At 41.5% G+C, this 23,302-nt stretch overlaps 1 protein-coding gene across 2 annotated transcripts; it reads right to left on the bottom strand.

Annotated features, from left to right (window-relative positions):
• Positions 1-612: 612 nt before the first annotated feature.
• Positions 613-22,804, bottom strand: LOC5514802 (collagen alpha chain). 2 transcript variants are annotated; one of them, XM_048724297.1, is made up of 68 exons: positions 22,573-22,804; positions 19,513-19,638; positions 18,999-19,024; positions 18,756-18,794; positions 18,623-18,676; positions 18,462-18,548; positions 18,300-18,371; positions 17,750-17,794; positions 17,266-17,319; positions 17,136-17,189; positions 17,014-17,067; positions 16,893-16,946; positions 16,676-16,729; positions 16,305-16,349; positions 16,134-16,232; positions 15,862-16,059; positions 15,690-15,743; positions 15,580-15,624; positions 15,455-15,508; positions 14,969-15,022; positions 14,807-14,860; positions 14,676-14,729; positions 14,443-14,496; positions 14,289-14,333; positions 14,144-14,197; positions 14,029-14,073; positions 13,899-13,952; positions 13,756-13,809; positions 13,626-13,679; positions 13,449-13,556; positions 13,264-13,308; positions 13,123-13,167; positions 13,001-13,054; positions 12,853-12,906; positions 12,692-12,745; positions 12,538-12,591; positions 12,397-12,450; positions 12,108-12,161; positions 11,588-11,641; positions 11,125-11,178; positions 10,894-10,947; positions 10,619-10,672; positions 9,698-9,751; positions 9,568-9,621; positions 9,084-9,137; positions 8,627-8,680; positions 8,499-8,552; positions 8,220-8,273; positions 7,871-7,924; positions 7,572-7,625; positions 7,446-7,499; positions 7,266-7,373; positions 7,102-7,155; positions 6,768-6,821; positions 6,535-6,588; positions 6,245-6,298; positions 5,807-5,860; positions 5,387-5,422; positions 5,251-5,286; positions 5,049-5,084; positions 4,651-4,680; positions 4,498-4,557; positions 4,297-4,326; positions 4,059-4,185; positions 2,513-2,616; positions 1,954-2,031; positions 1,659-1,865; positions 613-1,249 (listed from the first exon to the last, which is right to left on the bottom strand). In XM_048724297.1, exons 1-68 carry the CDS (start codon positions 22,631-22,633, stop codon positions 1,103-1,105), a joined length of 4,290 nt encoding a protein of 1,429 aa, XP_048580254.1. In that variant the 5' UTR covers positions 22,634-22,804; the 3' UTR covers positions 613-1,102. The 2 variants fall into 2 exon arrangements, with proteins under 2 accessions (XP_048580254.1, XP_048580255.1); XM_048724298.1 differs by lacking the exon at positions 19,513-19,638 and having other exon boundaries at positions 22,573-22,803.
• Between the last annotated feature and the right edge of the window lie 498 nt (positions 22,805-23,302).

Genomic DNA, 23,302 nt, shown 5'->3' on the forward strand with positions numbered 1-23,302 from the left:
TCGGCGCCTGCTCCGCAAAAGATATTTTTGTTTTGATTCCTTACTTAAAAGCAAATAAGCGCCGTTTTTATTTTTTCCGTCACGACAAACTATGTCACCTTTAAATTAAACTAGAAAGCAAAAGTACTATTTGACTATATTATACAAAAAGTTTAGTTATAGAAACAGGCAAGTGGTGTATTGCAACAATGCTCGGAGACCCATCGGTCTTTGCGGGCACCCCCTGTGCTTTATTTATCCACAGGGAACCCAGGTGCTTGCGGCCTGTCGGCACCCGAGACTTTCATGGTCGTTTTCTTATTTCCGCGAGAAGTGCGGGCACACAGTCCCGCAGATGAGAGGGGAATTTTAAGAATTTGTCAGATATCAAGTCGTATTTACCTTTGCGTTGTTATCTGATACCTCCCTTATATAATGATTTGGTAAACAACAAGCTACGATCATGTATGCATGGCGCAGACTCGTGTATATTGCGCAAACCGTTATAAAGCAGCTAAAGCTTATGCTGGTTCGAGTCATTGATAAAGGCTAATGGTATTTTCGTGCTGAGGGCAATTGAACTCTGATAGATATCTGTCTAAAGTGAAGCCCTTCAAAATATGCATAACTTACTTAACAATATAATAATTATCTTTATTAAAAAATGTCGCCAGTTTCACCTTATTACATCGTACCATGGATTCCACTATAATATGTTTATTTATAATACTGAGACGAAAATCAAGCGGCTTCTGCGTTCCTATATAATATAAAATTGAAAAATTCCAACTTCATTACAGCATTCCGTGGAAGTGGCGAGCCGTAAGGCATTGCTGTTCAGAACAAATAATGTGGAAACAAACGGACGAGACCCCAGATTGGAGCAAGAAAACTTTATAGATTGAGTTTAGATAATATAACACGTAAAGTGAAACATTATTAGCACATGTACAAAGATTGTACTTTAATAATATCCTAAAGACAACACTGTTGGCGGAGTGACTACCTACATTACAGAAACGCCCATATTCAGTCAGCCAATGGCAAATACTTTGAAACTTTGTATTGATAATATACAAGAATGTTGGGAAGGCTGGCTTGGAAGGCTCGTGTCACGTGGTCATCATGCGAAGCAAACGGAGCCAACTTCTACCGTGACCTTTTGATGTGGTTTGCCGAAATCAAACAAGGCCATGTCAACTATGGGCAGTCTATGCTTCTGTTTGGTGTCGATTGCCAAGATGGTCTTGTGCCATTGATCATCCTTTGTCTGAAAAGCCCCAAGGACAACGCATTAAGACGCCACATGTAGAAAATTGTGTAGAAATAAGACATGATGACAAATATAAGTGTGGCCTGGACTGCCTGTTCGGGATCCAAATAAACTCTCAGTTGCTTATTGGACACCTTTTCACTTCTTAACACTTTTCCTTTTGCCCGGCCAACCAAAAAAAAAAAAATTCTTTATTCGGTTAGCCCGGAAACGGACGTCTCAGGATTCGTCTCTGTACATGCATATTTTTTACAGGGGGTGTAAGTAACTAATCTCTTTCTCATGATAACAAAATGTCTCACTATTGACAGTTAGTCAGGCCGCTCAGGAAGGTATGACCATTCAGATACCTGGAATACAAAAAGTGCTACCTACATTTTCTTAAAAGCATGGAACAGCAACGTACCGTGCATTCGTTAAGAATAACCGTGGGTTGGAACTTCTTTGGGCTCTTGGCGTGGAAGATTAGGTCGTTGTCCCCTCGAAGCTTGATGGAGTGCTTCCTATTGGTCCAGGCTTTGTAGTTCTGGCAATTGTACGTGACGTTCTGATAGGCACGCTTGCTGAATACGCGAAGGAATGCAATCTGGCTCTGCTCGGCGGAGTAGTCGATCTATCCACCCAAATGAACAAATAAATATCGCACAGGGTGAAACATATTTAGGAAGTACTTGATGCATCCATCTTTAAGAGGTTCTTACCTGAGACTCTTCTTCGAATGCTTCACTCAGCCATTTATCTTTTTTGTTGACGTTTGCTTGGACTCTAAGGTTAAGAAGCTTAAGAAAACAATATAAAATTTATTATCAATGATCCACACTCAAACGGGCATTTCCTTAGCAAAGGTAGCGTGGCGTAGAATAAATCACGAATGATGTTTTACTAAATAAAGAGGAAATCTTGTCCAAAATTGTTTGCTTCGCTTTGCACAATGTTGACGAAGCACCTTCACATTATGCAACGGTGGCCAGCGTAGGCCAATTGCTCTTTTTATGTTTGACAAGATATTTAACATGACATGACATTGGAAAGGACACGACAAGATGAATCAACTTAAACACGTTTTTGAACGATGGACGGTAACCGGAAGTAGAGGATTTTTTAACGCTGCCCAGCACTAGCAGGCTTAACATGCAAGACTGTGTGATGGAAAAGTTACATCTTCTTTTATTGGTTTGGGGCAAAAACGTTAGACGTCAACCATTCGGTTGCGTCCGTTGCTCAGAAATTTAAGTCCCCTCGTGATGGGTGGTGGCCTACCTTGGCCTTTGTAGGAGATATGCAAGAGAAGTCGTTGGAGAAGTCACAGTAGACTCTGATAGCATCTTTTTTGCTGCCCTCATTAGGGTCAATCCAGTAATACCCTACAGAATATACACAGAACAAGTCACAGTGAGTAATACCCAACGGGACAAGTCACAGTGAGTAACATACAGAACACGTCACAGTGAGTAATACCCTACAGAACAAGTCACAGTGTGTAATACCCTATGAAACAAGTCACAGTGAGTAATACCTAACGGGACAAGTCACAGTGAGTAATACCCAACAGAACAAGTCACAGTGAGTAATACCCTACGGAACAAGTCACAGTGAGTAATACCCAACGGGACAAGTCACAGTGAGTAATACCCTACAGAACAAGTCACAGTGAGTAATACCCAACAGAACAAGTCACAGTGAGTAATACCCAACAGAACAAGTCACAGTGAGTAATACCCTACGGAACAAGTCACAGTGAGTAATACCCTACAGAACAAGTCACAGTGAGTAATACCCTACGGAACAAGTCACAGTGAGTAATACCCTACGGAACAAGTCACAGTGTGTAATACCCTACAGAACAAGTCACAGTGTGTAACATACAGAACACGTCACAGTGAGTAATACCCTACGGAACAAGTCACAGTGAGTAATACCCAACAGAACAAGTCACAGTGAGTAACATACAGAACAAGTCACAGTGAGTAATACCCTACAGAACAAGTCACAGTAAGTAATAACCTACAGAACAAGTCACAGTAAGTAATAACCTACAGAACAAGTCACAGTGTGTAATACCCTACAGAACAAGTCACAGTGAGTAACATACAGAACACGTCACAGTGAGTAATACCCTACGGAACAAGTCACAGTGAGTAATACCCAACGGGACAAGTCACAGTGAGTAACATACAGAACACGTCACAGTGAGTAATACCCTACAGAACAAGTCACAGTGAGTAATACCCTACAGAACAAGTCACAGTGTGTAATACCCAAACGAACAAGTCACAGTGTGTAATACCCTATGAAACAAGTCACAGTGAGTAATACCCAACGGGACAAGTCACAGTGAGTAACATACAGAACACGTCACAGTGAGTAATACCCTACAGAACAAGTCACAGTGTGTAATACCCTACGGAACAAGTCACAGTGTGTAATACCCTATGAAACAAGTCACAGTGAGTAATACCCAACGGGACAAGTCACAGTGAGTAAGTGTGTTCGTTTGTCTTAAGATGTTTTTTTTTCTCGGAACTAACATTTGCAGGAGAGCAATTATACCTAGCAAAATGTTATGAAGCGTAAAGTGGGCTTTGTCTGAAATGATTCAATGCTTGTCTTTGCCTGTTGTGGAGGTTATTCGAAGCAACATCAGACTGATCACAGAAAGGTCGTTCGCAAATTATGATCTTTTCTATAATAAAGCGATCAAGAATGAAAAAAGAACCCAATAAGGAGGTTCCAGATCTTTCAACTGAATCCAAATGGCGGTTTTACTTACGACAAAAGGCGTCTATGAGAGAGGGTGGGTACATACCGCTGACGTAGTCAGGGTGATCCATGCGCAAATCTTTGCATGTCTTGGCGGGGTTGTTTTTCATTCCAGTCGGCTTACGGATGGTGTTCACATCTATTTCCATCTTCTCAAGGGCAGTCATAAAGCTCTAGATAAAGAAAAAGGAAATATAAACGGGAAAGAAGAAAATATAAAGGCTAGAACTGGTCCATTTGAAATTGAAATAATACGAGTTTGTGCCTTCGAAATGACGTCTTACCACAGATGGGTTGTCGGGCTTTTTGGCATCCTAGAAAAAAAATTAAATAATTAAAAATATATATACATATATAAGAATTACTGTACTCTAATTGTTGATACAAAGAACTCATAACAAAGGTAAGAAAAAAATAGAATCTTTTGTCTATTAAATTTTAGATAAAAGCTTTATGCACTAAATACTTTTCTTTATATTATTTACCTTAGAGCCAGCGTAGAGACGATATCCTGGGCCTTTCTCTACGGTTCCGACGCTCAGATACTAATGGAAATGAAACAGACGTGTGTTTAGTCCCCGAGTAAACTTATGTCAACTCATACGAAATCATGCTGTATCTATAAGAAGAGTACTTACACCACCGACAGGTGAAAGACCAGTGTAACCCTGCAATGGGAGAGGAAAAATTCAGTCCATTGTGAGACTTGAATGCCAAATGGTGACTGTAAAAGTGCAGGGTATTGTGCTGCTGATAGTCACGATGATGTGGAGTTCACGACGTCGTTAAGCTATATTTACATTATATCTGATATGATGTTGATAGTGATAGTGACGTTGATAGTTGGTGATGTTGATTCTAATAATGATGATGACGTTGATGGAGTTGATAATGATGATGATATTAGGAGTTGATGATATTGATGGTGGTGGTATGGTTGATGATAGTAAGGATAATATGGATGATGATAATGACGACGACAACGATAATGAGCATGATGTTGATGATGATGATGATGATGATAAAATGTACTCACAGGAGGACCAGGTGGTCCTGGGGGTCCAGGAAGACCCTGAAATCAAAAAGAAAATGGTCAAGTCTTAGTAATTGTAGCTCTTAACAGGAGGCTATATAGTAATACATTTCAATACAGCCCTGTGGTATAGTGGTACATTATTCATTCAAAGCTCAGCATTAAATGCGCAAAACATGCCGTTGAATTCATTCATTTGACTCACATCTCTTCCAGCTGTTCCCTTCTCTCCGCGGGCTCCCTGTGTATTGAATATAAAGAATCAACTATAAATATCAAGAATCGAGAAAGTGTCATCATGCAAGGGCATGCGGGCTAAATGACTACAAAAGGCGCCTTACCGGATCTCCCATGGGTCCCATTGGTCCAACATTTCCCTGTATATCAAGAAATACAGTTAATAGAGAAATAAATCAATATCAGTTGTTTTTCTGTTATGCTTCTATTCCGACTTAGGGCTAATACTAACACTCGAGGCTTTTAATATAAAATCTCCACCACACGACGCCTTGCGCAAAACATCACCTTCTACTAAAGAGTCGGTGACAATAATTAAAAACGATATGGTTATTAACTGTGTAAATGTGTCAAACAAAAGTGTTATTTCCTGTGTGACATGTGTCAAACCACAGTTTTATTTACTGTGCGAATGTGTCAAACAATAATTTTATTTAATGTGTGAATGTGTCAAACAATAGTGTTATTGACTGTGTGAATGGTCAAACAATAGTTTTATTTACTGTGTGAACATGTCAACATACCGGTAAGCCGAGTCCGCCGGGGGGTCCCTGAGGACCTCGTGATCCGGGTCCGCCCTAGAGGTAAAAGACGTCTAGTAAATCTTTCAAGATCATTGCCTTTCTGTCATTGATTTTTTCCAACCAAGAATCTTAGGTGGAATTTCTTTGCTGAAATCAAGCTTATGATGCAGGCAAACATAATTGATCAGAGAAAAACTAAAACTTTAGACTATAGCAGGCAAAAAGTCAAAAAGAAACAGGAAAATAGAAAGGCATGCGGAGTCATAGTTCACAATGGACAGGACCCCACTGTCAAAAACTCTTTCAAGCAATATGTTGCTAATCAAAATACATAGCACAGCTCATTGTAGATCAAACTATATGTATTATATTCAATATAAGAAACTATATTCAAAACCGTTTTAAGTCGTTATTGTAAGTTAGATTTTAACGACCTACCCGTGGTCCAGGGGGGCCATCGGTGCCTGCGACTCCAGGTGGACCTTGTTCTCCCTACAATCCAAATCAGTGTCAAAGTTAGGAGGTGACATGACAAGAAATGAAACCATGATCGCCTTGATTTACCATCACTAAGTCTTTCAAACACCTAACACGGAAATATCCTTTTTGAAGTTAAGCACATTCTCGAGGAATTGGTCACATTTGGTAAAACAGCTTTGAATACAAAGATATATGAAATGCGATGAAGTAAAACAAGACATAAAAGAAGCTTAAGACCGGACACCTACCTGTTGTCCGGGAGCTCCCGGGGATCCGTCCGACCCCGTGAATCCCTTGTCTCCCTGTGGATCAACAAGACCGATGGTCAATACCAACACATGTCTCCTGTACCTTTACAAGTCATCAGTATTTTCTAATAGTTTTTTGTCGGCCATCATCTGTCAGGGTATTTGTTTGATAGGCTATGGCTAGCGTTCTTTAACAGTTGTCGGGATGTCAGTATTGGTAGTTTGGGGAGTACCTTCTCTCCACGAGGACCACGATTGCCCTTGTCGCCTTGTGGTCCGTTAGGTCCCTAAAACAAAAGTGATTAAGTATCTAATCAGCAGATGCAAAACTGTACAGGGTTGGCTCTATAAAAAACCGGCTCAATTCTGTGGAAATCGCTATATTCATTAAAAAACACAACCAATCCAACCAAGTGAAGCAAGATCTAGAGAACAGTTAGAATGAAACAGCTATTTACTTTTCAGTTTTTTTTAACAGTACTAGTTTCGAGCGCAAAGAGAGTACCAGGTCTGAATTACACTTTTAAAAGAGCAACAATTGCATTACGTATTATAAGCACGTGATACCTGAGGTCCAGCTGGTCCTTGCTTGCCGTCTTTCCCGTCATCACCACGGGCACCCTGTGGAAAAAAGTATCCTGTCAATTGTTCAATTTTGCGTCAAGAGAGCCCTGCTTGGCGAGCTCTGCACTACCCACTATAATCTGTCCCTGTCTTTCTCCTTGACTGACCTTCGCTCCCTGAACACCTGGTTCTCCATTCGCTCCGAGAGGGCCGGATGGTCCAGGAGGTCCCTGCTTGCCAGCTTTGCCTGGCTCACCTGGAGATCCACGTTCTCCCTGCATGTGAGAGAATAGCGTTTACAACTGATGCTTGATTATCCATTACATATCAATGCAAACGCCGCGTACCTTGAGTCCAGGAATTCCCCCTCGGCCGTTGGTACCGTTAATACCTGGCTTGCCCTGAATAATAGATGTTTTCTTGTCAAAAACTGTTAGGTGGGATAAAAAGAGCATCTGAAAATGTTCACTTACCGGTTCTCCGGGTAGACCGTTTTCACCAGGCTGACCGGTTGGACCGCGGAGGCCCTGAGGCGAGACAAGAGAGGTTACAAAGTGGCTATTATCAATGGAAGTCGGACTGCGGGAGCCCTAGGCTACGACAAGAAAGGCTAGACATTGGTTATGAGTATTATTTTGTTAAACAAATAAATTTCAAAACTGTGTTGATGAATATCTTAAATATCTACCACATTCTTGAAGTTTGAATTATTTGCAAAAATAATATTAGACCCTGGGGGAAGATAAGTTTATAACGATAAAAGTAATCTTACCACAGCTCCTGGTTCGCCAGCTCTGCCGTCCTTGCCGGGATAGCCTCTCTCGCCCTGGAATAAAAAGGAATATTTTATGCTCCCGCATAATACCGAGTCACCACTTCCATCGGCCAATATTTAAGCAAGTAACTGAAATACATTTATTCATATTCAAAACCCAGGAGACTGAAGTTTTCTTGCAAATAGACCGTTGTTTTTCAAAATGCAAACAATGACACAGTACGTGACTGGTGGATATTCTATGAGAAGCGTAATGTCAGGACATACAACCGCTTAGAGCCAACCGTAAGAAAATTGATATAAGACTCGATCGCGTACTCAGACGCTCAAGCTTAATTGCCGTTACCTTGATTCCAGGGCTTCCGGGGGGTCCCCTGTTGCCGGTGATACCAGGAGGTCCCTGCCAACACAAGTAATAATGCAGTTACAGTCTATACACACTGGACACCCCCCACAAAAATGCTTTTACATTAAGAACTGCAGCATCTGAACGCTTGAATTACACTAGTAAATCATGCTTGCTGTAAACGATGTATGCATAAACAATTTGGCATTTTGGGTGCCGAATCGACCGGTTGGAGGCGGCGAAGTAGGTTAGAGTAGGTTAGGTTGTTAGTAGACTTACGGATGGCCCCTTCTCTCCCTTCCTACCAATCTCTCCGCCAGGTCCGCGTTCGCCCTAAAAGCAAATGAAGGATGAATAAGTCACCTACAAGGTCTCCATGAACATTGTGATGTTAAAAGTGATCTTACAGGTCTTCCGTCGGGTCCAGGGATGCCAGGTTCACCGTCACGTCCGGGAGTTCCCTGAAAGGCAAAAACATAGTTACAGCAACAACGGCTTGGCGAAGATGCAGAAGGGAAATCAAATGCACGGTGAGATGTAGCATCAAACATACAGGGGCAGAGTTAGAATGGCATTGAATACACTGGACGTCATAACATTTTAAGCAGACGCTGTTGAGAAAGCGGTGGGATGGAGTAAGAAGGAATAGTGATACTACCCTGACAGGGCCTCTGTCAGTTATTGTATATTTACCCTAGAAAGAAAGCCTTTAGCATTTTTAACAGATGAATTTTGTAATCCAAAGATAAGGTTACGTGCTTGGACAGTTATTTTATGGTTAAATCTAAATAATGCGATGGGAAACGTAAATAAAGGAGAGGAGGGTTAAGTAGAACGGTAATGAGGGTAACCGATATTACTTACTGGTTCGCCTGGCTCCCCATCGCGACCTGGTCGACCGCCCTCTCCTGTTGAACCCTAGAGCATCCCATTTAACAATTACTCCAGATTGATCTAACTAACAGGGAATTTGCTACACATATTCCTATTTATCGGACTATTGAGTTTGTGGAAATTAGAGTATGTGTAAATATATTAATAAAATTGATGTTTTGCTGATACGCACACAAGTAAGGCTCTAAAGCTTAATTTATAATTGCAAGAGTCATCGATATCTGAAATTAAAGATGTTCCCGATTTGACGTCATATGTTGACTTCATTCCGTAATGACAATATACAGATATTCGTATATTGGGACTTATGACTAATTATAATTTTATTGTGCCCGTTTATAGCAGCTCAAAGTTCCCTCGGCAAATGGCCATGGGAAATAAGTCCCAGATCCCTCAAAGTATATCATCCATGGATTAAATTTAGCTTCAATATTCTTGAAAAAAAATTTTTTACCTTGACTCCGTTGCGGCCGTTAGATCCAGATGGACCAGAGGGACCGGGGGGACCCTGTGTATAAATAAAAACATTGCTTGAAGGGGCTCTTTTCCAAGGTTACCAAGAAAAAGGAATTTTAAAAACTTACAGGTGGTCCTGGTGGTCCAGGGCGCCCAGGTGGTCCACTCATACCGGGCATACCCTACAAAGAATATAAATAAAATAAGAAGGAAAAAACGTAGCCATCAAGATACGCAAGTAACCAAAAAAGGATTCAGATAAATTTCAACAAAACACCTATAGTATTAGCTTTGGTATTTTTTTAAAGAAATAAGAAAATTATCATCTTTATTGGAAGCTGTTTAAATTGATTTCAAATGTACACCATTGATATTTCCTTGACGTGAGAGAATTAGTGAGAGCATGACCCCAACCAAAACAGACAGAATCTGTATACTGGATACGAGAGAAAAGCAATTTAAAAAAAATTAAAATGAGTGAGGGAAGAAAGTAATGCACCAATACGTTTTCCTCCATTTAGCTGTGTCGGACCTCTTTTACAGGGATTTAAAAACATTTTACTTTCCTCGATAAATATGACATGCGCAGGGGCGTACGCAGGATTTTAACTAGTTGCAGTCAAAGCATCCAGAAGCTGAATGAGGGCGTGGCCCCTCATCACGCATCCCCGTGAAGATTTCATAGCTCCTGCTTTTGGGTTTGAAATTGGCGTCAATGCGTCAGACTTTTGAGATTATTACACGATCCTCTGTCATCCTCGATCTAAAATAGGACTTCAGTCGTCGCGTGGCACTGAACGACATAACAATATGTTTGGAAATCATCTGTAGACTACCATGATTAAGAAAATTATAGTTTTTATTCTCATCATATATATAAAACTACCTACATACAAATGAATGAGTAAAGATTTGATTTTTCCCCCTCGTTATGCAAATAAGATCGCCATTTTTTTTTGGCAGTCCAGTGACTGCAGGCCTATAGGCTGCGTACGCCCCTGATGCGTGTGTGATTCCTCTGCAACATGATACTGGGAGCCTTTACTTACTTGACTTCCAGGTGTTCCCTCACCACCTTTAGAACCAAGTCGTCCACGCTGGCCCTGAAACAATACACACACGTGATCATGGTTGTATAAATACACAAAGCTAAAGGACGTTTCCAATTAAGGAAGGACAATAGTAACGATAAACTAATAATCTGATGGATCAAAGCTGTGTGAAGAAATAATTTCAATAAAACAGTAACTTCTATACTGTAAGGTGCAAGATGCTAATACCCGTGATGCGCCACGTGTGATCCACGCGAGCAAAGTGTACTTACGAGAGTTCCTGTGATTCCAGGACGGCCACTGGATCCCATAACACCCTTCGCTCCCTGAAGACAGAGGTCGCTAGGTTTAGTATTAGTACAAAATCAATGAGATATTGGTTGCTAGGACCGGCTTATTAGCATAACTGCGAATCTGAACACACGAAATCTGCACTATTATCATTAGTTAATAATACATTAACATCGCGATTGTATGACGGAATGAATAACAGAATGACTCACCTTAATTCCGCCAGGTCCTCGAGGTCCAACAGGCCCTGTAGGCCCAGACGCACCCTACCGGGGTAAAAAAACGAACAGTATTTAGATATCATATCCCGATAAATCACAAGTGTAAAATAAAAAGCCTTCAATATCATTCGTAACATTCCAGGCTACACGAGGGAACATCGTATCATTACTTACTTACTAAGAAGCTTAACAGGGGGTCACGGGCAACAAAAAAAAACATTCTTGTCAATAAAAAGAATATATTTCGAATATAAAAGGTTACTTTTCGGCAATTATTTTTTTAGCATGTTGTTCGGCATTGTGGCTAGACCTAATGTGCGAGGGAGCATTATTCATATTTATATTCATATATAATACAAAGTCTCGGGGTTTTTCTTATCATGATAGGGGGTTTCCGCACCCCACTCCCTCTTCTACCGCACATAGCGCCCCCATCCCCCAACCTAACACTTACTTGCTCTCCGTTGCGTCCAGGAGCTCCAGGGGTACCAGGAAGACCGCGTGGTCCCTATAAAAGCAGGACGACAGCAAAATTAAAAAAATATCCTACCCAGAAAGGAAGATTTATTTTATTTTGAGACGAGGTTAATATGGTATCATTTAACACAAAGCAATACCCAAAAGGTGCTTCGTAGCGGAGGGTTGACTAGTGGCGGGTGGAGGGATGACTAGTGGTGGAGGGATGACTACTGGCGGAGGGATGACTAGTGGCGGAGGGATGACTAGTGGTGGAGGGATGACTAGTGGTGGAGGGATGACTAGTGGCGGAGGGATGACTAGTGGCGGAGGGATGACTAGTGGTGGAGGGATGACTAGTGGCGGAGGGATGACTAGTGGCGGAGGGATGACTAGTGGCGGAGGGATGACTAGTGGCGGAGGGATGACTAGTGGCGGAGGGATGACCAGTGGCGGAGGGATGACTAGTGGAGGAGGGATGACTAGTGGAGGAGGGATGACTCATAGTGGCGTTTTACCTGGTCTCCGTTCTTTCCATTGAATCCGTTTGTTCCTGGTTGGCCTGCCTCTCCCTAAAGAGTAAAAAGTGCGATGTTTACTACGAAGCACACAAAGGCCTATAAACCATATGAAAGATCCAGCTCGCGTGACACTGCTGTTCTATTTTGAATATTGAAATATTTTAAGAATTTGAGATAATATCAATATTACAAAGTTAATTTATGATTTAGCAGCAGAATGCAGCCGTTTGTAATGAAGGATGAAGTTTGCCACTATTTTTGGCGGCAGTAAAAAAGGTTTTCTTACCTTCTCTCCAGCAGGTCCTTGTGGTCCAGGAGGCCCATTGAGACCATCGGAACCCTAGGACAATATAAGACATGTAAGTCATCCACAACAATACAAAGTGTATAATCAATATGAATACATGGATTATGTTGAGTTACTCACGGGTGCTCCATCTTTGCCGTCGATTCCTGGAGGTCCAACTCTTCCTCGCTCTCCCTACGAGAACAACGCGTTTTTCAGAAAGAATGAGAACGCTGGCTTTACCATACGAAAAGAATAGTAAAGGGACATGAACATCAGATCCAACTTGACTTACCCTCGATCCTTTAGCTCCGGGAGCTCCACGTCGTCCACTTGCTCCAGGCATTCCCTACGGATTGACATTAATGAAACAAGTTGGTATAACATACCCTCTATCCATACATCTGTCCATCTATCCGTCCTTCCAAAATAAGTCATAATTGCTACAGTTCTCACCTGTCGACCTGGGGTACCAGGGTTTCCGCTTGGTCCCTGTGCACCAGGCTCTCCCTAAAAAAAAACACGTTAAAAAAATATAACAAATATTAAGTAAAATATAACACACTATGATAGCGAAATAACGAATAAACTCATGTTTGCTAACCGGGGTACCGTCGGCGCCATTGGATCCCCTGTCTCCAGGTTTGCCAGTAGGTCCCTGAAAATAAAAACGGAGCAATTATCAGATACAGACGAGAGATTGTGCAATCAATCGTTCGCCCTTACCGTTAATCCAGTTGGTCCGGTTTCTCCCTGTGGTCCGCGCTCACCCTGGAAGAGACGATAATCCGGTAAGGTGATGTATATTATTGTATAATGTAGAAGAGCGGCAAAAAACCTTATGAATGTCCTTATTATTTTCCTTACCCTTGCACCTGGTTTGCCGTCGGTTCCCCTCTCTCCGCGTGGTCCCTAAAATGACAAGTACAATATCAATAAACCTGTTCGTAGCTTATCTCAACTTGTTGGAATACTTACAACCTAAATTATAGGGAGAATAAATATTGGCACAATACCAACTCAATACAACCCCAACTTGTTGGAATACTTACAGACTCTCCAGTCTTTCCAGGAAGACCAGGTGGTCCCTGAGTTCCTGGCGCTCCCTGGGGTCCCTGGGGACCAACGGGCCCTCTCTCTCCTGGCTCTCCGGCATTTCCCTAAACCACAGACAATCCGTTTATTTAAAAAAGACGTCCAATTATTGCCATCTTTGAAAATTTACTCACGTTCTTTCCAGCAACACCAGGCATACCACGTGATCCGGCCAAGCCTGACTCACCCTGAAAAGGGCATAAGAGAAACGTCCAAGTAAGCGAGATAACCCATCGGAACATTCTAGTGTTTTCCAGAACATACCTTGGCGCCTGCTGGTCCCTGGGGTCCAGTGTCTCCATCTTTTCCAGGCTCTCCCTGCAAAGAGCAGAAATGATTTCCATTCTTGATGATTTTTCTTTATAGGATTCAATTGTTTATCTCAAATACTTCTTGCTGATACGTACGTTTGCTCCCTTGGCACCAGCTACACCTGAAGGCCCAGGCATACCGGTCATACCCTGTAAAGACAAGCGATCCTGATGATAAGTAAACAACACCACTAAGTTTGAATGAGTAACGATGAGTCATACGCACAGGCTTTCCAGGCGCTCCAGGCTTTCCGTCTTGACCATCATCTCCCTGTAAGGGAAAAAAGTTTGATTCAAACCAGGAGGGGATCCAGGCCTTGATATACAAGCTAACAACTTACAGGAAGTCCAGTCTTTCCTTCTCGTCCAGGGGATCCAGGTTGGCCGGGGGGTCCCTACGGAAAACACAAAGATGCTCCGTAAGAACAAACAGATGCTGCAAACAATTAAAATTATAACAAATGACAGGAAAAAAGCGACACTTACCCTAAGGCCAACTCTTCCAGGCTCTCCGTTCTTTCCTGACGATCCCTATAGAATTGCGTAATCACAAGAGATAAGGTAATTGGTGTCTTAAAAATATGGCTCTGTTTGAGTAACTAGGAGAAAAGAAAGCGTGAAAAACAAAACGAAACGTTACCTTGTCTCCCTTGCTTCCAGGGAACCCCGCGGCACCGGGCGAACCTTGCTCACCCTGAAATAGCAAATTAACTTTATTAGTATTCCTTTGGGTAGATGGTATCGAGTAAAAGTTCAGTCAAGTCGAGTAAAAGTTCAGTCAACGATCACGAAAATATCGTCATAATGAAGGGTATTTATTTTAGTAAAACGAACTTGTAAGAGGATATTGTCGTAGTGATGAGTGGATCGTACCTTGCGTCCATTTGGTCCAGCTGCTCCGGGGAATCCACGAGGACCAGTAGCTCCCTAAAACATTAGAAATATGGCATAAATTGGAACACTAAACCACAAATGATATTACAACTGGACGGCAAGCTACTTACCCTGGATCCTGGATCTCCAATGGGACCCATTGGTCCGACACGGCCGATTTTACCCTGTTTTTATTTAGAAAATCGAGCGTCAGTGTCAATAAAACGGCATACTTAACACAGTAGGGAATTTCATATAATTATAAGAATCGAAGGGAGATAATAATAATTTACCCGTTTTCCTGGAGGACCAGGAGCTCCACGAGGGCCTGGCGAACCATTCGGTCCCTACGGGTGAAAGATGGAAGCACGTAGTATTAGTATCTCCTATAGTAACTCCTAAACAACACCATAAGAGGGTGCAAGATAACAAGTCTCCTTGCACCACTCATCTATTCTAAAACACCATAGTGTGCATCTAAAATTTATACAGAGGGAACCCGCATCTAAAATCTATACAGAGGGAACCCGCATTTAGGTATCCTTCAAGCGAGCAATCTTTCCAATGTCGCGACTTGCAATTATTAACTCAAACCTTCACTTCATTGTACTTTTTTTTCAAGTCCATAGCGTGATGTGATCAATAGTCTAGTCTAGTAATCATCAACCTTTTCCTAAGTCCCAACATGAGAATCGATATTCAGACTCTATGCCGGATCCAGCGTACATATAAATTCCACTGTATTCCGGCTGATGGTAGTCTAGTAATCATGTGCTAACCTCTGAACCTTTCTCTCCCTTGCTACCAATCTTTCCAGGCCGTCCAGGAGCACCCTGTTGTAAAAAATAATAGGAGTAAGCTCTTGTATGGCTTGGCCAAACCGGTGATGACCAATTTTACTTACCCTGTCGCCGTTGATACCAGTTGCACCAGGGTTTCCAGTGATACCCTAAAACCAAACATTTCGTATTAATTCCACTGAAGGTCAATACAGCTGCAACACCTTTCACCTACCGGGGCTCCACTTGGTCCACGGATACCAGGTTGTCCAGCAGGTCCAGGTCCGCCCTACCGACAGAAACACAAATGAAATAAATAAAACGAGTCGAAATGACAAAATGAAAAATGAGATAAAAGAGGCAATAAAAATTGGAGAGGAATATGACGTTATATAAAAAGAGCTCACCATTGCTCCTTTGTCTCCAGGAAGACCCGGTTCTCCTGGCCTTCCGTCGATGCCTGCCTGGCCCTTTGAGCCCTGTGGCCCAGAAGGCCCCTGAGGTCCTTGGTTACCGGGAGAACCACGTGATCCTGTAGCACCACGCTTACCCTTCAAACCCGGGTTACCCGGCAATCCCCGTGCACCTTCGTTACCTGGAGCTCCCTATAAATAAGCAGTAACATTTTAGCTGTGCTTAACAGTTTTAGAAGAGTTCAAGATCACAGGGTGGCACGTACCCGAACTCCTTGCAGTCCTGGTGGTCCAGTAGGTCCTCTTGGTCCTGTCTGGCCGGTAAGACCGACCTTTCCTTCAGCGCCGGGAGATCCAGGGGCACCCTGTAACGTAACGAAGCCTTGTTATAATCCCCGATTTGAAGAAATCATTTGCATCGTGTTTGGCGGACTTACAGGAGCTCCATCAAAGCCTGGTCGTCCCGGTCGTCCTACCATACCCTGTAGAAGAGAAAAACATGCTAAATCAAGAACAAAAGATAGGCAGCCTATCAACTGATATAATGGTGTCTACTAAGCATGATACACTGGCTGCTAATATAGCTCGTGAAATGTGAACATTTTGGGCATGGACAAACATTGCATTGTTGTCATGTTTAGGCAACAGTTCCTTTGTTTTGTACTAGCGAGGAACACAAACAAAACAATGTAAGGTTTATACCATATCTTAGTTATTTTCGTTCCGCCAGGGTCCACTTCAAAATTCAACATGAAGAACCGTTTTTGTATCACCGTAACATTTCAGTCTGACCTAGTTTAGAACTTACCCGCTCTCCCAAGTTTCCTTCTTCGCCCTTCTGTCCCTTCAAGCCTGGAAAGCCCTTTAATACAAAAGAGAACAATAAGAACTTCTGATCAGATCAATGCAACTCAATTAGAACGGTCACACCAGAGCTAAGATCTTTCTAAAAGTTGATTTTAAATATTTCACTCAAACGATACTTGTCCTTAATGGCCTTTATGTCTATATAACGATATACGTACCCTGTCTCCCTTGAATCCGACATCTCCCGGCATACCAGGGGCGCCAATGGGTCCCTAAGATTAAAAATAGATTATTAAAAATTTATGATGCTATAGCATAAATGCCAAAGAAATAACGTACTGGGGGTCCTGAGGGTCCAGCTTCTCCCTTCTCTCCTTGCTCACCGGGAGCACCCTGTAACGAAGCAGAGCAGGAACGTCATGCACGTTATCAATCTCTTTATCAACTCAACAATCACATACAGAAAATCCGTCGATTCCAGGACTTCCTGGTGGTCCGGATGCTCCTCTTCGTCCCTGCGAAAAGATAAATGGGTCGTCATGACTTGCCAAGTATGCAAGGAATCCATGCATGGGACGTGTGTCATCTTACCGCTGATCCAGATTCACCGGGAAGACCGACCTCTCCACGCTGACCTCTGGGCCCCTGAGACGCATAAATGAGCTCTAAGCGGAGTCTTGAATAATAGCAACAACAACGACTTCGTCAACAACAACATTTTCAACAACAACGATATCGTCAACAACAACATTTTCAACAACAATGATATCGTCAACAACAACATTTTCAACAACAACGATATCGTCAACAACAACAACATCATCAACAAAAGCAACATCTTCAACAACAACAACAACAACACATCGTCAACAAAAACAGCATTGTCAATGACCACATCGTCAACAACGACATCTTTAACAACAGCGACATCGTCAACAACAACAACACCAACAATAGTCAATAACAATAACAACATCGTTTACAACAACGACAACATTGTTAAAACATCGTTAACACAACAACAACATATTTAACAACAGCGACAACAATAACGATGATAACAACATTAACTCACATCAGAACCACGAGGTCCAGGAAGACCTGGACTTCCTCTGGGACCCTGAAAAAAAGAGAATTGTGTCAAGTTAACCTGTGGCAATCCCGGATTTCTCGGCAAGAAATGCCGACGGAGGAAAGAGGCGACATAAGAAGACGAGGAGATAAAAAGAAAAAGGGGAGATAAGAAGAGCAGACGAGTGGAGATGGAGGAAAGAGTCGAGATAAGAAGAGAAGACGAGTGGAGATAGAGGTAAGAGGGGGATAAGAAGAAAAGAAGAGTGGGGATGGAGGAAAGAGGGGAGATAAGAAGAGAAGACAAATGGAGATACAAGAAAGAGGGGAGATAAGAAGAAAGGTGGAGATAGAGGAAAGGGGGGAGATAAGAAGAGAAGACGGGTGGATATGGAGGAAAGAGGGGAGATAAGAATAGATGACGAGTGGGGATAGAGGAAAGAGGGGAGATAGGAAGAGAAGACGAGTGGAGATAGAGGAAAGAGGGGAGATAAGAAGAGAAGACGGGTAGAGATAGAGGAAAGAGAGGAAATAAGACGAGATGCGCCACTTACTGGAGCACCATTGGATCCTTTGATGCCAGCGGCCAAGTCGTTTGGATCAGGTCCTTTGATACCACCGGCAGCCTGAAATTATTTAAGATAATGATTTCAAACGGATGCAAAATAAGTTATGTTTGAAAATGATTGTTTTTGCTCTTTTGAACTACACCGTACCTGCGTGGATCCTCCAGGGGGTCCTTGTGGTCCTTGGTCTCCCTGTGGTCCAGGGTCTCCCCTCATTCCTTGATTTCCGGGTTGTCCCTAAGATGAAAAAACATTACGGTTAAATAATAAAAAAAAGCCATCAAGTTCAACTGAAGTTCATGGTTACTTACATTGTATCCCAATGGACCCGGCTTGCCTGCTTCTCCCGAGGGCCCTTGGTCACCCTGTGGTTACAAAGACGAAAAAAAGTCATGCTGTATTCTTCGGAGAAGAGAAACAGAGATGTGTGGCATTGAAACTTACAATGTCTCCAGGAGGGCCATCAGGACCCCTTTGTCCTTTCTAAAAGATAAAATAAGGTACTATGGTCATGAGGGGTAGAGACAAAACGAGAAAATAAGACAAATAGAAACAAAAACTATACAGACAACGAATTAATAGAATAAGACAATGTAGAAATCCTGATCAACGCTGACCGACGCATAAAAGTAGTACAACGACAGACGATAAGAAAGATAGCACTAAAATACACCGGGCTTTACTTACAACGGGTGGGTATGTGGGAGCAGGTTCTGAAAGAAAAGGTACGTAAAAGACAAATCAGTTTCCAACAACTCGCTGGGAGCTTATCCCTGCTTATCCCGACTTTTTCGTTTAGACGCACCCGTATCTCGACATTTGGTTGGTAAGAGGATTAGTTAAAAAGAATATCTTTAGCAAGAGTATAAATTGATTTATAACAAGAGTAAAAATTAATTTACAAACTTTAATAAAATATGAGGCATTTGCTTGGCAACTTTATTCGCCGAAAATTTCACGGCGCAAAACACCGAAAATTTCCATACAGTGGTTAGAGGAAGATCATGAATTCTGGTTTATTATCATATTATTATAAAGCTTTGAATTAAAAAAAAATTGCTAATTTATTTAAACGAAAGTGGTGTTTATTCTTCTTGCAGTGATGCAACCACTTCATTCATCGCAGTTGCTTATGGGAAGGGTGGTTTCTATGGTGACGGTTTCTCGGCACGGCTTGTGGCTTGAATGTGACGCCACTCACTAATGCATTGGTAAACGCAGCCATTGTAGCAGCATATCGTCCCCTGCGTCAAGCAGTCACTGTCCACCACACATTCGTTCTTCACCATATTTGGACACTCCGGAGGCTTTCTTATTGGACATTGGGCTGCAATAAAAGGAAATAAAATGGTGATGAATAGGATGACTGTTTGGAAACCATATACATTAAAAACTGTTTTCAAAATTGAATTTAATCTTATGTTAGAAAATATCTTATGTAGGCTTATCAAGCGAAAGGTTAGGGTTTTGCTGACAAAAGTGATATATACAAAAGCACCTTAACTTCATAACATGAGTTTTAAAAGCACGAGATAAGAACTGCGAATTAAGATCTCGGTTTGTTCGCCAGCGCATCTAGGTGCAGCGCATACATTAAAGTCGGAGATTGATGGATTAAAAAGCATTAAGTCTTTTTTAAGAGTTCTTTCGCCGTAGGAAGCTCAATTACTACCCCCTGTAGAATGCCTTGGAGGTAGAACAAGGATGGGAGAACGTCGGTGATCGTTTGAGTGTGCTTTGTTTGTTATCATCTCAATCAACACCTTTTGTTCTATGACTCGCTTGTCCGGGACATCTAGCAGTGGTGTGATTTTTTTTTTTAATCGAGCTAGTTGGTTTACCTCATGGAGCCGTGGGAACAATGCTAGATTTTTCCTTATTTGTTTGCTAATAGCGATGGCTGGAAATATATGTTTCGTTACAAAATCACACCACAGTTAGATATTCCGTTAGTGGAATTTCTCGGTATCATTGTAGTTACTGTATTAATTCGGGGTCTAAGTTAGATTCTTGAAAAATAATTGTCCGTTCGTTCTTTGTGAAAGATTAAAGTTGGAATCGTATTTGGAATGTGTTTCCAGGAAAATGTATAGCCAGTCGAACACTATTAAACTGTTGCAGTTAAGTGGACAGGTACCGGACAAATAAAACTTTGCTAGTGGCTGGTTTAACGTTGTAAACCTCTAGATCGCGGAAGTGAACTAAGATTCAGCCTAAAAGGGCACGGAACTAGGCATGGGCGTAACAGATGATCTCCTGAAAACACGAAACAGAGCTAACAATCCTTAAAAATATTTTTAGATTGAAAAATATCATTCTGGTCTAAATAACCGCGTACCGGGAACTATTAGGGAACTACAGGGGGTTGAAAGTCGTTTGTATAACCTTTGACAATGAAAAGCACGAACAGAACAAGAAAAGGATTACGCGAAAGAAAGCACGAAAGATTGAGACGCAAGCAGGATTGGTTAAAGCTCTAAGCGCAGTCAGTAGCTACCCAAATTATTGGAAAAAGGGACAAAAAGAAAGAAAAAAAAAAGTAAAAAAATTTCCTAACTTGTGGTTATTACGTCAGCAAGCAAATAAATAAGAGCTCTATCGGTAGTGTCTTACCTTTTTACATTCGGGTCCATTCTCAACTCGGCCAAGGACCAAACACAGGAGAAGGTTCAAAGCCGCGCGCACGCGTTATCATAGCGTTGTTCCCAGACTTCCACGGTGCAAAACAACTGGCGCCAAAACTCAAAGAAGCTGAGGAAGTGTTTCCCCGCTTATCATCTGGGTACAATGACTATAAAGTTGTCTTTATATTAAGGCATCAAGCTTGCCCTCGTCTTCAAAGTGATGATTTAAATCATATACGAGAAGAATGATTGAACATTTCTGTAAAAAACTCAATAAAGTTTTTACATCAAAAGAATATTTCATTTTTAATTAATTTTTGTTTGCTTTGTTCACTTTTTCTTAAACAACATAATTTCTTTTTGTAATTGCTTTTTTTATGAAAAACCTTTAAAAAAAACCAACAGACACAAACATATTTTTGTAGCATATAAATTTCTTTTTATATACAATAGAGACTGAAAACTGTATTGAAGATTTGAAGCGTATTGAAGCAAGGTATAACACTGACCCGGGATTCGTGCAGGGAAACTATTTGAGTATCAGGTTACACACCATAATGGTATACAATCGCACGAAGTGCTTCCAAAAACCTAAACTATGACTCTTATTCGTGTTTATGATAAAAAAGAATTAACATTGCAAACAATAGAAGTGAAATATAAAGCAGATAATTCTTAAACTCTTGCTAGAACCTAGTAGATGAATTACAATCGTTTATTGTCATCAGAATCAAGATGGCGGGCCTCTCAAGTAAAGGAATTCACGCTGCCTCACGTCAAATTTACATTCATAGACCTCTAGAATTGAACCCACAATTCTTTCAGATTCTCGATTTGAAAATTCTTCAAAGGAACATATCTAGAATTTACCATTTGGCGTGCAAGAGGACGCATTATTTTTACCATTCTCAGTGTGATAGACAAAGAGGGTATTGTTTACGGCAAAGAGGTATTCGTAGATATAAATTTTTTTGGGGGGGTCCAACATTAGTAAAAATGAAAATGAAGTCAATAATGCAAAACGTATTATCATTTCTAATTTTACAGAAGACTTTTCTTTTTCATTAATTAATTTATTGAGTTCGCGTGAGCTGTCTTTGACTTTTTTGTAGTAAACATACATTACAAAAAAACATTAAAATTTATCTTTTGTAATTCTATATTTTTTCTTTAGAAGGTTGTCGAAATTTAAATGATTAAGTCCTCTGGTTAGTGATTTTAGAACGGTTGAATGAAATATGTGAAGCATTTTGCGAAAACTGATCCATGAAGGCTTGAGATCGACCAAGATGGGGAAACTGATGGGGAACAACCACCGGCACCATACATACCAAGAAAACAAAGACTTTATAAAGGCGCACAGTAAATGGCAAATGTCTCATTATGGCAACACAGGCAAAGCGTAAAGGTACCAAGGGCCCATTTGAGATCACAAAGTCATTGTCCTTGCATCGCGACGACCTTGTACAAACGCTAGAGTCCATTTACCGGACCGGTAGTTATTATACCACCCTTACATGGAACCCATATTCCCAATTTTATATGTGTGAGGATAGTATAATTGACGAGAGACGATTTGGTATAACCAAGTGTGCGTCCCAGGGATGTAGAGGTCTTTATAGCCGTTGTGAACTCACCTTGTGCCTCTACGGCAATAAATAAAAGCCCAACGAGCAAAATCCAAGTAAGAGAAGCCATCCTTCCAGAGATCGCTCGGGTCCTAGCTGGTGGAAATGCGATCGATGCGCACTACTCACCAAAGCCTAGACCGATTGCTGACCGCCTCTCGAAGCAGGCTGCAACTAGCTTGGGGAAATCTGCGGTAGCTTCGAGGCGCGGCCAGACGGAACCTATAGACTGACGAGTAGAGAAGGCGATATTCTAACCATGCAACCTGACACCCATCCTATTGTGATGCGTGAGCATGAATGTGATTAATTCAGACGCTAGACTAGACGTGAACTATTTATCTTTCAAGAAAAGGACTTTTATGCGAGCACTGGAAGTATCATACGCGTAAACTGATGTGCGGACAGGATCTGATCACATAAAAGTGATGTCTTTTAGGTAAACATTTATGAATAAAACAACTCATTTATGCGCAAAAATCTACGTCTGCGTTTGTTTGCGACAATGGTCTTATAGTGAATCCACCAAAGAGGCTGCTTTCAAATGAAAACCTTGATAAGCTGAAAGAGATACAAGCCAGCACTGGAACTGTGCTCACCCAAACAGCTAAATTAAAGTAAAACTATACTCTGTTTAATACCATTACAAACGAATATTAATCAATGTCCTACAAGAAGCAAGTGTAACGCTCAACTCTACGCGTATCGTGTTGCACCAGCAGCCTCAATGCCTATTCAG

Source organism: Nematostella vectensis, chromosome 2 (genome assembly GCF_932526225.1).
Source record: "Nematostella vectensis chromosome 2, jaNemVect1.1, whole genome shotgun sequence".
In the NCBI taxonomy this organism is placed as follows: domain Eukaryota; kingdom Metazoa; phylum Cnidaria; class Anthozoa; order Actiniaria; family Edwardsiidae; genus Nematostella; species Nematostella vectensis.